Here is a 14,237-nt window from a genome sequence, read left to right on the forward strand (position 1 = left end):
TTAGTTACCCAAGCATGCAGCAGCCTGGTCTCTCCCAGCTGGGACTTACGTTTTCATAGGGTTTATCTAAAAAAGGAATAAAGAATGTTGGATGTAAAGTTCTACTTCACTCATCCATCATTTGTCTGCTAAATGATTGGGTATCTAAAATGAAAATAGCTTGATTTATTTTATTACCGTAAGTTAAATGATCATGCAACATAAACACGCTATATTCCTTCACTACAATCAGTGAAGATGCCATGGCTCTATTTACAATAGTTTGATAGCTCTACCTGTAAATGTATTTATTTTGTAGGCATTATATGTGTTTTGTGAACTTATCATCAGGAACGTATTGAAAAAGACATGAGACATTGATATATTCATTGTACTAGCTGGAAAACTTGATCAATCACCATAACCATAGTATAAAACCATTACATAACCTTTTTCATTTATTCCTGTTTTTATGTTTTACATTTTTTGCATGTAATATATTTATACATTTTTTAACATATATCTCCTCTTTTAGCATGTAAACGAAAAGAACAAGATCATGGCAAAGACAGAGGGAATACACCAAAAAAGCCAAGGTTGGTCTTCACAGATGTCCAACGGAGGACTCTTCATGCAATATTCAAAGAAAACAAGCGTCCATCCAAAGAGTTACAAATCACCATTTCCCAGCAACTTGGCTTGGAACTCAGCACAGTCAGCAACTTCTTCATGAATGCTCGCAGGAGGAGTCTAGATAAGTGGCAGGATGAAGGCAGCTCGGGAAATACATCATCTTCATCAAGCACTTGTACCAAAGCATGAAAGAAACACAAAATTAAAAAAAAAAACAAAAAAGACTACAACCTCGGTGGAAAAGCTTTAATACAATGGAAAAGGACATCCAATTAGCAGGTTTATACTTTAAGAACTATTTCAAACCAAAATTATTTATAAGTCCAAAGAAACCAAAGACTCATTTCTCCTGTGAACTTTTCTTAACACATTTTTCAGGAGAGCGACTTGCAAAAAAAAAAAAAAGCAAACTAAATAAGACAAGTTCCACTGGCCTTACACCTTTAACCATCATCATCATCTTCACAGTACTTTGATGTCTGGTGGTTTGGAGCATTGTGATCTCTTGTCATTGAATGGACATTTTCTGATATGGGTAGTCATTGCCACCGCACATTAAAACATGAAGGTGTACGGTGTAGGTGTGCTTACAGTCCAGTGGTAAGGAACTCGGTCATAACTTGTCTGCAGGTTGGGATACAGTGTGACCAACAAGTCGTCTTGAGTTTTTTGGAACTGAGCGTAGCTTTGTCATTTGAACCTAGCGGTTTTCAAGGTTTGCTGTTGGCGTTCAAATGGGTGAATGGCACCTAGACCTGTGCATTCTCTTTGTTTGTTAAGAGTTGTCCAGACAAATAGAAACATGACCTCTCCCACAAGTGCAACATACCAAAGAACACATTTAGTATAGTAGTTCAGGTGTTTTACTGCAGTGATTTTAATATTCCAGTGATATTTTTACATACTGTATGAAGAAGTGTAGGTATAAACTATTCTAATTTCTTACTAGAAAAAAAAAAGAAAATTCACAAACATTCATTATTAACAGGACTGTTATTTGTAAGGAAACATTAGGGATTTCTTTCACTGTCGTAGATATTTAAGAATGCAATCTGCTTGAACTGAGCACAAGTACTTAACGTTTTGGTGACCCCTGTACACACACATACCACAAATAAGTCAACCAAATGCTATAAATAAATATATATATATATATATCACTTTTCTCCAGTGAAATTCAGCTTGGTTTCATTTTAATATTAATATAAGTCAAATTGCTGCCATAATTGCTGCCATAAATGCAATAAATTAGGTTTAGGTGACATTTTGGTCTGCATTACTAAAGGCAGTAAGTTATATTTCTCCTATGAACACCTTAAGAGATTTAAAAAAAATGGCAAGGTAAAGCATACCTGCTACTTAAAGAATCAGGTTAAACTGTGACAAACCTTTAAAAGCCTATCTGTAGGGGTGCTACTTGTTCTATCTCATTTATTAGAGCCCCCAAACATGGTGCAAAAATATGCAAAAATTGACTTTTAGTTTCAGAAGTTGGAGCTTTGACATATTTATTGCAGTGTGATTATTCCATTGGCAAATATTTGGAACACTGCATTATGTAGGTATGTAGGTAGGGAGGGGTGCAGCAAAGCTCCAACCTCCAAACTTGTGGTTGTCATTGGCATATTGTGCTCATTGGGCGTAGGAATTTCTAAAGATATGATCTTCTAAGATCCTGCTTTTAGATGTTTGTTATAGTTCAGCTTGGTTTTATAAGTAAAATGTTTTGCTAATATAAAAAAAAACATTTGTCAAAAAATGTAATCTGACAGCCTGATCTGTAACATTTACTTTTTTTGGTTAGGTAATCACAATCGCAATACATTTGTAGGTTATTAAGTGGGGAATTTTCACTGGGGAAAAATAGAGTAAAATAGCAATAAGGGAAATACCAATTAGAGAAACCTCTGATGTAATTTTCTGTTCTCTACCTCTGACAAGGTATTAGTACCAAAGCAGTTAAGAAACGCCTAAATAACACCATTGCCCTTGAATTAAGGAACGAACAACATGTCATCAGAGTTTTCTCAGATGAGGGTTTTTCTATATGGTTGATTCTCTAGGTAAAAAATATGACATGAGCTGCATCATTTTAATAGCCTTATTTTACCAATTAAGATACTCCAAATCCTCTCTGTTTTTCAAGTTAAGCAACCTACATATTTCATTTTTTTAACATCCAATACAAAAAAATATTGCTGATCTGAAAGAATAGCTTCTTGGAACTGACCTGTGCACACCCAGTCAAAGGTTACCCTTAAGTACTTTGGGTTATTAGTTTAATTTTATGGGTTGGCATTTTGTATTGTATTCTATTCCAAAAATAGCTAGAATTGCACATATAAAAAAAACATACTATATTTTAGATTTAGAAATCCAACAGTTTAATATTTTATGCAGTTTTCTTACAATGGCTTTGTTTCTATTTGAAGTGTTTTGAGATGCAACCAGTCGACACACTGCAATTAACCAAAGAGCCCTGTTCAAAAAGCAGTGATGTTCTACTGGTTTGCATATTCAAGACTAGAGGGAATACTTTAACCAATGCACAACTGGATAACTAATCCATAGTACCAAATACTTGTCAATATTCGCTCCCTGTAAGTTATACATAAAAATTTAACCATAATTGTTTTAAAAAAAATCCAATTGTTAGAACATGTACCCAGTGACATGGTATCACTGCATAAATTGGCAGTCTTATCATAACAATGAGAACACAGAGCAAGTTTAATGTTCATTGTCCTAGAAGTGTAGTGATTAGACCTCAGGACATACCTGTAAACCGTCATGATTTGATACATGAATGGGTGTGAGGTCTGCTTGTATTTAATTTATACATTTGAAATGTTAGACAGAAAAAATTTTGCAACAATTTTTTACATAATTTTGAAGGATGTGAATTAATCTTTATAAGTTTTAGGAGGGGGCTTTTTTATGTTTTTTTTTTTAAGGTAACCCTACTATTTTAAACTGCAACCCTTTCTATACCAAAGAGTCTTAGGACACGTCCACTCTCCAGAGCTGGAATGGCAGTTAAATGGTAGGGTTTTCTATTATTTTAATTTTTGTTATTGTTGATGTTGTTTATTCACTACAGATTGAAGTAAAGAAAATTACAGAAAAAAAACTATGCATTTAGCAAACAAAGAGAAAGTACTTTGGGTGTGTTGCTTAATTAGCGTTTGTGGTGCATTCAATTTCCTATCATAGAGGTCAGTTTCATTGTGCTGACCTTTTGGTTTATTGTGGTGTGGTTAGCTTTACAATACATTTGGTAACAATTTCCTAAAATGACAAAGAAGCAAAGAAATAGCTGCTTCCAGGTGTAAAAAAAATAAAAAACAAAAAATAAAAGTGTAAAGATCGACTATTTATAGCGTGAACCAAAGATGCTACCTCACTCAATTTCCATTTCGTGATTTTAATCACATTGATGATACCAAAGAATACCAAAGATTTTTTTCCTTGCACGGCCTTCGTCTGCCAAAGGCACTCAGCGACCTTCCCCTGACTTCTGACCCATGACCCCTGACCTTTAAGAAATATAACTCTTTTTTCTTTTTCATAAATATTATAATTAACCCCTTCAGGGTCAGAGGTGCTGCAAAGCACCCTTGAGACTGATGGACTCAATAGCAGAGGGACCAGATGGCCTTATATGATCAAGGTCCAGCTCATCAATTCTCCATGGTGATGTTGCTCCCCCCCACCCCAATATATATATTAATATCTTTGCTCTTTTGGATACAGCTGAAACACCTAAAACTATATATATATATATATATATATATATATATATATATGTTCTAAAGTATTAGTGATTTACTAAAAAAACATTCTTCACTTATTTGTTAAGCTATTACATTCAACTATGTTCCCTATAATACCTATAATACACCTGATCATTAAAAACTAGGAATTTACTTTGAATTTAATTGGATGATTTAGGAAAAGATTCAAGTTAAGATTTCCTGATAACCTAAATAAAAAAGCACTTTAGTAAGTTAACCCTAATCAAAAATGTAAATTTTATAATAACTAGGGAACTAGGGTGCATATACATAGGAAAAATAATACATTTTATACCCCTGATTGCTACTGCGTTTCCTAATGTTTCCAATTGTCAGTGAACTCATGATCACACAATGACTTCATCTGGCTTTTTATATGGTTGTTGTACTACTAGCTTAAGGAGTAGTCAGTTTGCTCAGTTATATATAAAATTCTGTCTGTTTGCCCCACCTGTCAATCTAATTGTCTACATCTAACTAACCTGTTTTATTGTTTTAATGGCTAACATTGTTTAAGCCAGACCATGATCATTGCCTACTCAAGGCCATCTGAAACCTGCTGTAAACCAATGAAAGCTACATACCAAATCATTACCAATGTTAGGAGTACCGCTTTAGGCAAAGATGTTGCAAAACTTTGTAAACTCATAGGACGAGTGCCTTGCTTATACCAAAGTGTTAAACCGCTGTTAACCTCTTTTATCTCACCTTATACGTCTTTGAATACCTCAGCCTCTTGTAAAGGCCACTGATAAAATAAAACTAATAATACTGACAAAAGGAATCATTTTTCACCGTGGTGCTTTTGCAGTGCAACCATGCAATGAACATTTGTTTGATACCAAAGGATTTTATTTTTAACTCTTATAGCTGAAAAACCAAAGTTTAGGTCTGTCCCAGCTTATTGACAGTCCCCTTTTTCTATCTCTCTCGCTGTGTGCTTGGCCGTCTCGCTTTGAGTACCTCTTGCCTGGATGTAGGCCGTGCAGTCCTCTTACCAATTCCTCCAAATACCTCATAGTATAAGAAATCTTTAGGGTTATGTTGTATAGAAAGTCTATGTGATAAGACAGAACTTAACTAGTTCAGTAAATGTTGACCTTCATTCTAAAGCTTTATAACTCTTTTATTTATTTACATTTCTTTATGTTATAATTTTAGTCTCTTTGTTGCTCTCTCAAGATAAATTATTTTCCCCAAGATAAAATAAGAAGGGTCAGGACAGGTTGCAAAATTTAATGCAATGACGTTTTGATGTTATTTCCTTTGCATTTCTTAAACAATAGCACTTATATCTTTATTTAATAAAGTGAAGAGCAACATGCAAAGTAAAAAAAGTACCCATACAACAATCAGCAATCATCATTTGATATTACCCTAGCTTTATTAAACCATTGAAAAGTGATGTGATTGGTTGATTTGGGTAATTTGGTATTGCTCTTTGACTATATTATTAAATAAAGGAATTTGTGTTTGATGGTATTTTTTATGGGATAACAGGAATCATTTTTAAAATAAAATATAGTACATCTTTTTGTTTATTCTCAATGAACTGTAAATTTGATGCTTTCTTTCAATTTTGAATTATTTAATCTTTGCTTAATTTATAATTGTAGTTTAAACCAAAAAAAAGGCTGTATATAGTCAATTTCAAAACAACCAAAATTTCATGTTACAATTATTTTGTTAGTCTGCTAAGATGTGATGATGGAGATATGATTTTTTTCTCTTGATTGTGCAGGGTGTATAAAAGACAAAAATCTTAGCAGACTTTGACGTGTGTTTTAAACACTGCCAGATCCCTATACCTTGTAGACACAAAGGTACTGATATCAAACCAAAAATAAGTCATTTGTATGTATGTATGTACATTTTATGGGTTTTTATGTTGCTAATTTATTTCTTAGGGGTTTACTTTGTGGGTTTGACCTGCACATCCAAAGAATATTTCAGATGTTGTTCAATGTTAATCAAGCACTGGCATTTGTGTGACTTGTTTCTTTGGAATTGATTTGTTTATGTGTGTATATAAATATGTATAATTTGCCATACGCACGGGTATAGAATGAAGAGGGCGTTAAACGTTGAAGACAAACTTGTATTTGGATATTTGATCAACTTTATAATAAATGGTCATTCTAAATTAAATCTGTGGTGTACGGAGATGGCGACTTATGTGTTTTGGACCAGATCATTTACTCTGGTTGCCTCAAAGATACCAATTAACTGACTAAGGGCAGCTGGACTGTACCTAATACAAAATCATTGTGCAAACAATTACAATGTAATCAGAACTGAAGGTAAAGTAAAGCTTAAACAATAAAAATACACAAAAAACATTTGAAAAAAATTGATAGTACATGTGCTGGTACAACAGTACTCAACCGAATCCCTAAAACATAACGGCATATATATATTTATATATATATATATATATATATATATATACATACAGGTAGGTATTATTCCTTGCTATTTTAAACACATTTACCACAAAAATTTGCTTGTAAGGATTTTTTAGTAATTGTAACATTATCTGATTTATTAATACACCCCATAGAGGCCACAGAAAAAATATTATTAGACTGGAGGCTGCTATCAAAACCAGCATACAGAGGCAAATAGATAATTCATTTTTTCTCAGACTTTGAATTTTAAATCTCTATCTCTATAAATGCTAGCAGTGCGGTTATCACCATTACCACCCTCAACTCTCATAAAGGTATGCTTAAGTTAGGAGTTATCAGTTCAATAAAAAAAAATGTTTTACAAATTCTACTCCACTGTGCAAAAACAGGTGCCCCATAAGGTTATTTGTGTGTAACCTGCACTGCTCCTTTTAATGGAAATTCACATGGTTCATTAATATCCCAATCCAAAAACAGAGAGCAACCCAATGATGAATGGTATTGCTGGTTTGGGCACTAACCGTTCAGGCTCCATGGCTGCAGTTTTGCAGATTATAGACTTTTCTTACTTCATAGCAAGAGACATGTCCCAGGCCAGCAGCTTACTGCGGCTGATTTTAAAAATGTTCTCTTTAGTGAAAAAAGCTCAATCATATTCAAACAAAAATCAATTTTTCAAAATTCTCTTGCCAATGATTGAGTAGTTAACATAAAATTAGCTTCACTTTCCTGAATATTTTCTTTTAATAAATAGACCTCAATAAGCAGTACAGTGAATATGAATATGGTGGCCCCAGACCCTGCATGGTGAAAAACCAAGTGGTTCCCACATTTTTGACTTTTAAAGCTACTTTGAAACAGTAATCAGTCAATTGAAATCATAGGGAGCCTGTGCTGTAACCTCGGAGTACCTGTTTTTGGCGGTAGTTCTTCAAATCCAAGTTAGAGAGCAAGAAATAAAGTTATGCAAGTAATATTCTCCAACAAATATGGAGGCCCAGAAGCTGCTTGTTAAAAAATCAAGGAGCTCACGTATTTCTGACCCTGAGGTTACTTTGAAAAAGCAGTCAGTGAACTAGCATACAGTGCCTGAAATATAACCTTGGACTAAATGTTCTTGGTGAGAGGTCTTCACGCACTAGTTAGAGCTAAAGAACTAAAGAATGTTATATGTTAGAGATATTTTCTCCAAAAAATATGGCAGGCCCATACCAAATGTTAATGGCTAACATAATTCTAACCTCAGGGGTTACCTTTAAATAGCAAACAGTCAACTGGCATCCTACAGTGACTGAACTGTAATCTTGAAATATCTGTTTTTGGTAGGAAAAGGTCCTCATACCTATGTTGTGGCCAATGAATTAGAGTTATATGCTTGGAAAATTCTCTATACCAAAAAGAAATCTAGCAATGTACCATCAAAATAATCCAATATGTAAGATTTATTACATATAACATTTTCAGATGAATCAATTTTCAGCTTTACTTCACCTTTATATTCTATACATGTCTCTTTGGTATTTTTTCTTTTTAATATATATCATTTTCTCCACAATTACTGGATAACTGAAATGCAGATGTGATGTGTGTCTTTAACTCTTGTATAATACTGTGCATTGATTTACTGTGCAACAAAGTCTTGTGTTTTGGAAACTGTTCTGACATCGACAAGGCACATTTAATAGACTGCATTCATTTGCAGTGACAATTACTTTGATGTCAGAAAATTAAATAAATTTCATCAATGTAATTGCAATGTTTACCCTTTTTTACTGCTGGTGAATAATATTGGTTTATTATTCCGGACTATTATTAACATACACAATCTTGTTTTGAACCAACAGGAAACAGAGAGTATTTGGAGTGATAATTATACTATAGGTTCAATTTCAGTGAATACAAAAAATATTACAATTAGTAAAAAAAACAGCCAGAAAAATGGGGTGAAGCTATCTTCACTACCAAATTGTAGGGTTATTCCCAGGAAAAGCAAAATGACAACCAGTGACCTCAGTGCGTTTCGCACTAGATATGCCTACTCATATGTGTAAGCACATCTAGTGCGAAACGCGTTGAAGTCTTTGGTTGTCCTATAATTTATTGTCCATAGCTATCTCCTGCTATCAAAAGATATCCATCACCGCACTCAATGGAAAAATTCTTACAAAAGAGCTGAAATGGCCTTTTCAGAGTGTATTTAATTCTGTCATAAAGATTTATTTGTTAGGCTGAGCTGGTGCTGATCTGAGACGATACAGGATTAACTCCATCTTGTTTCCTTAGTAGAAGAAATTCTTCTTTTTTTGCTCCAGTCTTAAAATCTTAGCAATGTGTTTGTATTGTCTGATATTCGTTTCCTGAAATAATGTAATTGTACTCATGGTAACAGTTATAATATCCAAAGAGTAATGACAACTACGTGTAATGTACCTATGTAAAGTTTGAAACTTACATTCATTTATACATTGATATTTTAAAACATTTGAAGAATAATTAAGGACTACCGTGTGTTTGAATTTGGTTACATAATTTCTAAACTATTTAAAAGAATACCTTAAAGAAAAACTTAAAAAAAAGCAGATAACGTGGTAAGTGGTTACAACCGCCAGTTTTTATTGCTGTCTGTGTCCCCATTAGGAATATTCACCCTCTTTATTTTACCTGATCATCAATGAATATAAGAAAGTAAAAATTCTGAGCTGCATCAGAACAGGAATCTTCTAACGTGGACAAATGTTCCTCTGACAACTGCCTGAAATGGCATATCTCTTTTATTGGAAAGATATCCTTTCACTTTCCATTGAGGCTGTAGGACAAAATGTAAATGAAAATCCCTAATGAGATACACATGGCAACAAAATAAAAACTAATCCTCTACTACTCCATCAAAAATAAAAAAATAAAAAAGAGACTGAGAAGGGAAGGCTTTACAAAATTTAATTCTGATTTTTACCTTCTCAGCTCTTCGGGGTCGTGTACATAGGTGACACAGTAAGAAGAGCCACATGCAATATGCATTTTCCTTACTTCTGAGTTTGTAATAGTTTGTAAATTGCTTCTGAACTGATTTCTGCTATGTTTCCTTAAGTTATTTTTGACTGGTTAGCTGTGATAAGCTGCGTCTTTGTTTTCTTAAAGCTAATTTTTGCAGCTAAATTATATCTGTAGCAAAAACAGAACACAAATAACTACCTGTGTGCGCACACTCTAAATCTGACCCAGTTAGATTAAGGGGAGCTTTTAACCACTTAAAAATCTATTTATCTGACTGATCAGTTGGTCTTGAGAACCTTCACTTAATAATTGACATATAATCTAATAACCCTCATCCTCAACATATAACTGGCTTGGAGAAACTGGGGCAGAAAACTTTTACCTTTAATTATCTTTCAGTTAACTTATGTTATGTTCACCGATTGCTATTCCAGCAGTTGTTTCTGTACTTGGATGGAAAGGAAACAGTATGGTAGGACCTTGTGTAGGGATGCTTATGTACACCACATAAAAAATGCCTTAGTGTACAGTAGATGGCTAATTTTAGAGGGTGGGGCAGCATATCTTTACAGCAGAACCACTGTGGTTTTGTGCTGTCAACCAGTCCTCAACCTCCCCACAACCCTTGGTTATCAATAAAATCGATTGGAGCAGTTGAAATCTACTCATGTACAGGCGTTAAGATGTTCCAGTGCAGTTTTTTAGAATCTTCATACAGTGTCCCAAAGTGTTCCTCTGTCCAAATGCTTTTATAGACTTTACTGGGAGACGCTTATCTGGCCGGCAGTCCTGTGCTGTGCACCATCACAGTATTAAACCATGTTCATTCTGTCCAGCAATGTCACTTGCAGCAAAGAAAAAGCAGCATCCCCTGCTTCCCTTTAGCTGTGCAGCCTGAAATGAATTTTATCAGCATCCCCAGCATGCGGTCCTGAGGCTGAATGGAGGCTTGCTATAGGCAGAGGGTGCGGCATTAGATGGGTGGACTGGTGTCTGGTAAGTACTGTTGCTGAATCAGGGCCTTACAAACTTCAATTGGTACACTTGCCAGCATTGGTACACAAGTGCCAGCATTTGTAAGCATTTTTAAATGTGCTTCCCAGTGGTTTTGTGTGCATGTGAGCAGATATTTATTGATATACTGCAACCACTTCAAGCCAAATGCAAAAAAACACAACCACTGGCAACCACATGCAGCAAAAACCTGTCAAAACTGCTACGGGCTATATGTTCATAGATGTGTAGTGGAATCTGATCATGGACTGGAAGTTGATCAGTGTGTAAATTTTATAAACTAGGATTTGACAAGTTTAATCAGAAACTTCTTTATATAATTTTATATAATTTCTTTTTGGGGAAAGATGTGATAAAAAAAACATGGTTTAATGGGTTTAATTACTTATTATGAACATAATAAGTAAAGTTTACAGCAGCCTCGGCAGAGAAGTGGTTCATGTAGGATTATTTTTGTCTACATTAAGTCCAAACCAAATGGCAAGTGAAGAGCATATTTGAAAATGAAACAAGAAATTATTAAAAAAAAGATTAAAGTATAATACATTAATACACATAAATTAATTAATTCACAGTCACAGTAAATTAAATAAAAGCTAGTTATTTACACAGCCCAATAGCTCTAGCTGAAACTTACACACAGCAGTAACTTATTCCTTTGAGGTTTCAATGAGATCCATCCTGTTTTACCAAAGGTGATATTTGATGTAGTGTATTTCTTTTAGCTAGACCATAGTGCTCTTAGAATTCTGTGTCATATATTGAATGTTTATTGTTAAAAAAATATTTAAAGCTACAAATAATGCCATGTTACAAACAACTGCTAAAGATACAAATTGGAAGTAAATTCTCAATACATTTTGCTTGTCCTGGCCACCCACCAATTGCCCCATCTACCATGCTTCTATTGTATCCTCTCTTGTCCCTAATCACATGTTACACCGATACATAATATTATTCTCCACTGTTATTTTTGTCATGATCCATCCCCAAATCATTTATATTCATCTCATTCTTATACGTTTTCATTGCACAGTTTTTGGGACATCCTGCTGCTGTGTAAGATAAAAGCAGATCTTTTACAGAGTACTTTGTGCTCTTACAGAGTTTGAATGAAACAGCAACCAGTATTACACCAAACTGCTACACGTGAGGCATTGTACAGTAATATAATAATGTGTTCCAGCTATAAAGATAAACTTTTATTTTAGTTTTGGGTAAACCGTTGAATGATTTAAACCCCTGTCTGGTCTTTATTTTACTATAAGGGGGATTTACCATTTTTACTTTTGTCCTGCTGAGATTCCTTTACAGAAATTGCTTACCATGATTTCACATGCATGCTGTAAGCTTTTCATAGTGTGCATTAGAAGCTGCAGAAAGACAGACAAAGCCTGTCTCATTTCTTGAGCATCAGTCAACTCTTTTCCTCCAGCTTGACTGTACCCCCCCCCCCCCCCACCACACATACCTTTTTATTGGGTCTGATTTCATAAAGCTCTCCAAGACAAGAGAAGGGAGAACCTGGGTGATCCAGCAAACCTGGAATGAACCTGGTCCAAGTTTGAAGACATTTGCCAATACCAAATGGTTTTTAAGAAATCCATTCCAGATTTGCATATACACACCCCTAAATTTTTTTCTCATTGAATCACCCAGGTTCTCCCATAGTAGTCTATAGTTTCCAGTCTTCGAGAGCATTGAATAAATCAGGCCTATTCAATTTATTATACCATGGAGGCTCAGCATTACATGTGGCCCCTACCACCAGCAATGATTTGCCTGTGTTGCACAGAGAAGCTTTGATAAAAAGGTGATGCCACTGACTAAAATAATATGTAATAAAATCATGTCATTAGCATGTAAGTGAGAGGGGGCAGGGAAGTCAAAACATTCACAGATTGAACTTCAGATACAAGGATGGATTGGAGGTACAAGTAATTTATATTATTCAACTTTCAGATTTTAGCTGGCTGCCTTATCTATGTGAACACAGGAACAAGCATGCATTTGGTGAAGTCTGAACTGATGTCCTAAACACTTGAATCAGGACAATATAGAAGAGGATTGCAGCCCTAGGGCCCAAACCTTCAGAATATCAGCAATAGCAGCTTTTAGGAAAGAGAGAAGCCTGTTTACTAATGAAATTGTACAAGTTAAAGAACAATGGTTTCTCTTTTTGCTGTACATGGAATGGCAATCAAATCGATAAAAAAATTCTATTGATCATTAGTTTTTTCCAATATAAAAGCAACACAAATAATAAATTAGAACACTATAGTAAAGATCTTGTTTGCTGGAGGAACAGAAGTGTGCATCCTATAAAATACTGTAAGTAGGAATATGAAAAGTTGCGGATATCACAATAGAGAGGTAGGGCATCCTTGGGGGTCATTGCCCCAGGGCTGTCACCATAAGAGGGCCCTCATTAGTTTTAAATCACTGTTTTGTTATACAAATATGTCTCCTACTGCTCTTTAGTGTAAAGAACAGCAAGACAGACAACTACATTGCTTGCACACTGTAACTATCTCAACCAAAAAAAAATCAAAAAATCAAATCAAGGGGCTTAGAAATAATGTGATGAATGTCTTTATGTTTGTTTTTATGTTGTATTAAAGCTTTAAAGGAAAGATTACAGGGAACATTCAATTGCCTCATGGAATCAGGAAGGGTTTTTTTTTCCCCCTTGTTGGAGCAAATTGTACCAGGATTTTTTTTGCCTTCCTCTGTACCAATTATGTCCATAGTTTCTATATGTGAAATATCTTCATTTCCCTAGTGGTTGAACTGGATTTATTGGTTTTATATCTTTTTTTTCAGCCTGATCTACTATGTAACCTACTATGCCTCAGCAAAATTGTTTTTCTCAAATACATGATGCTAGCATTGTGAGAATAGTGGAGCTCAAAGATGAGTAGATCCCTGTTGCCCAACCTGTAGCACTTTTGCACTTACTAAGTGGCCCTCAGGGTCCCTGCAGACTAAAGTCTGTGTTTTGTGAAATGAAAAATATTTCAGTGTTGGTAAATTTTTCTTTATGCTGGCTGCCTAAATTTATGTGTGCTGTCTCCCTTTTTTAATATTTCTGATCTTCTTTCATTGACCCTGCTGTGAGAAATATCAGATGTGGGATAAATCATTATTCCCTGTTGGGGTAACAGGGTGTACAGATGTGGAAGAATTGAATTGTTAAAAGAAGTCAAAGTCACCAGCACTCGGGCCGCACAGGATCCCTTCCCAACATAGATTATGTTGCCTTGAGGAAGAGACCTTGTGCAGCCCCGAAATGTTGGCTTTTCAACATGTTGTGACAATGCTTTTACGTTAAAACAAGAAACCTGTGCTTCATAGTGCTGGTGACTTTGTCTTCTGTTTTCAGAAGTTCTACACAGTACTACTGTTCATGGTTGTC

At 34.8% G+C, this 14,237-nt stretch overlaps 1 protein-coding gene across 1 annotated transcript in view; it reads left to right on the forward strand.

Annotated features, from left to right (window-relative positions):
* The window catches only part of ONECUT1 (one cut homeobox 1), a 39,685-nt gene extending 31,121 nt beyond the window's left edge, over window positions 1-8,564 (forward strand). Inside the window, exon 3 of the mRNA XM_072402361.1 lies at window positions 515-8,564. Coding sequence (XP_072258462.1) covers window positions 515-801 — 287 coding nt within the window. The 3' untranslated portion in view covers window positions 802-8,564. The remainder of the gene's footprint in view (window positions 1-514) is intronic.
* Window positions 8,565-14,237: the final 5,673 nt, after the last annotated feature.

The sequence above is a fragment of the Pyxicephalus adspersus genome, chromosome 2, assembly GCF_032062135.1.
Source record: "Pyxicephalus adspersus chromosome 2, UCB_Pads_2.0, whole genome shotgun sequence".
NCBI classification, from domain to species: Eukaryota; Metazoa; Chordata; class Amphibia; order Anura; family Pyxicephalidae; genus Pyxicephalus; species Pyxicephalus adspersus.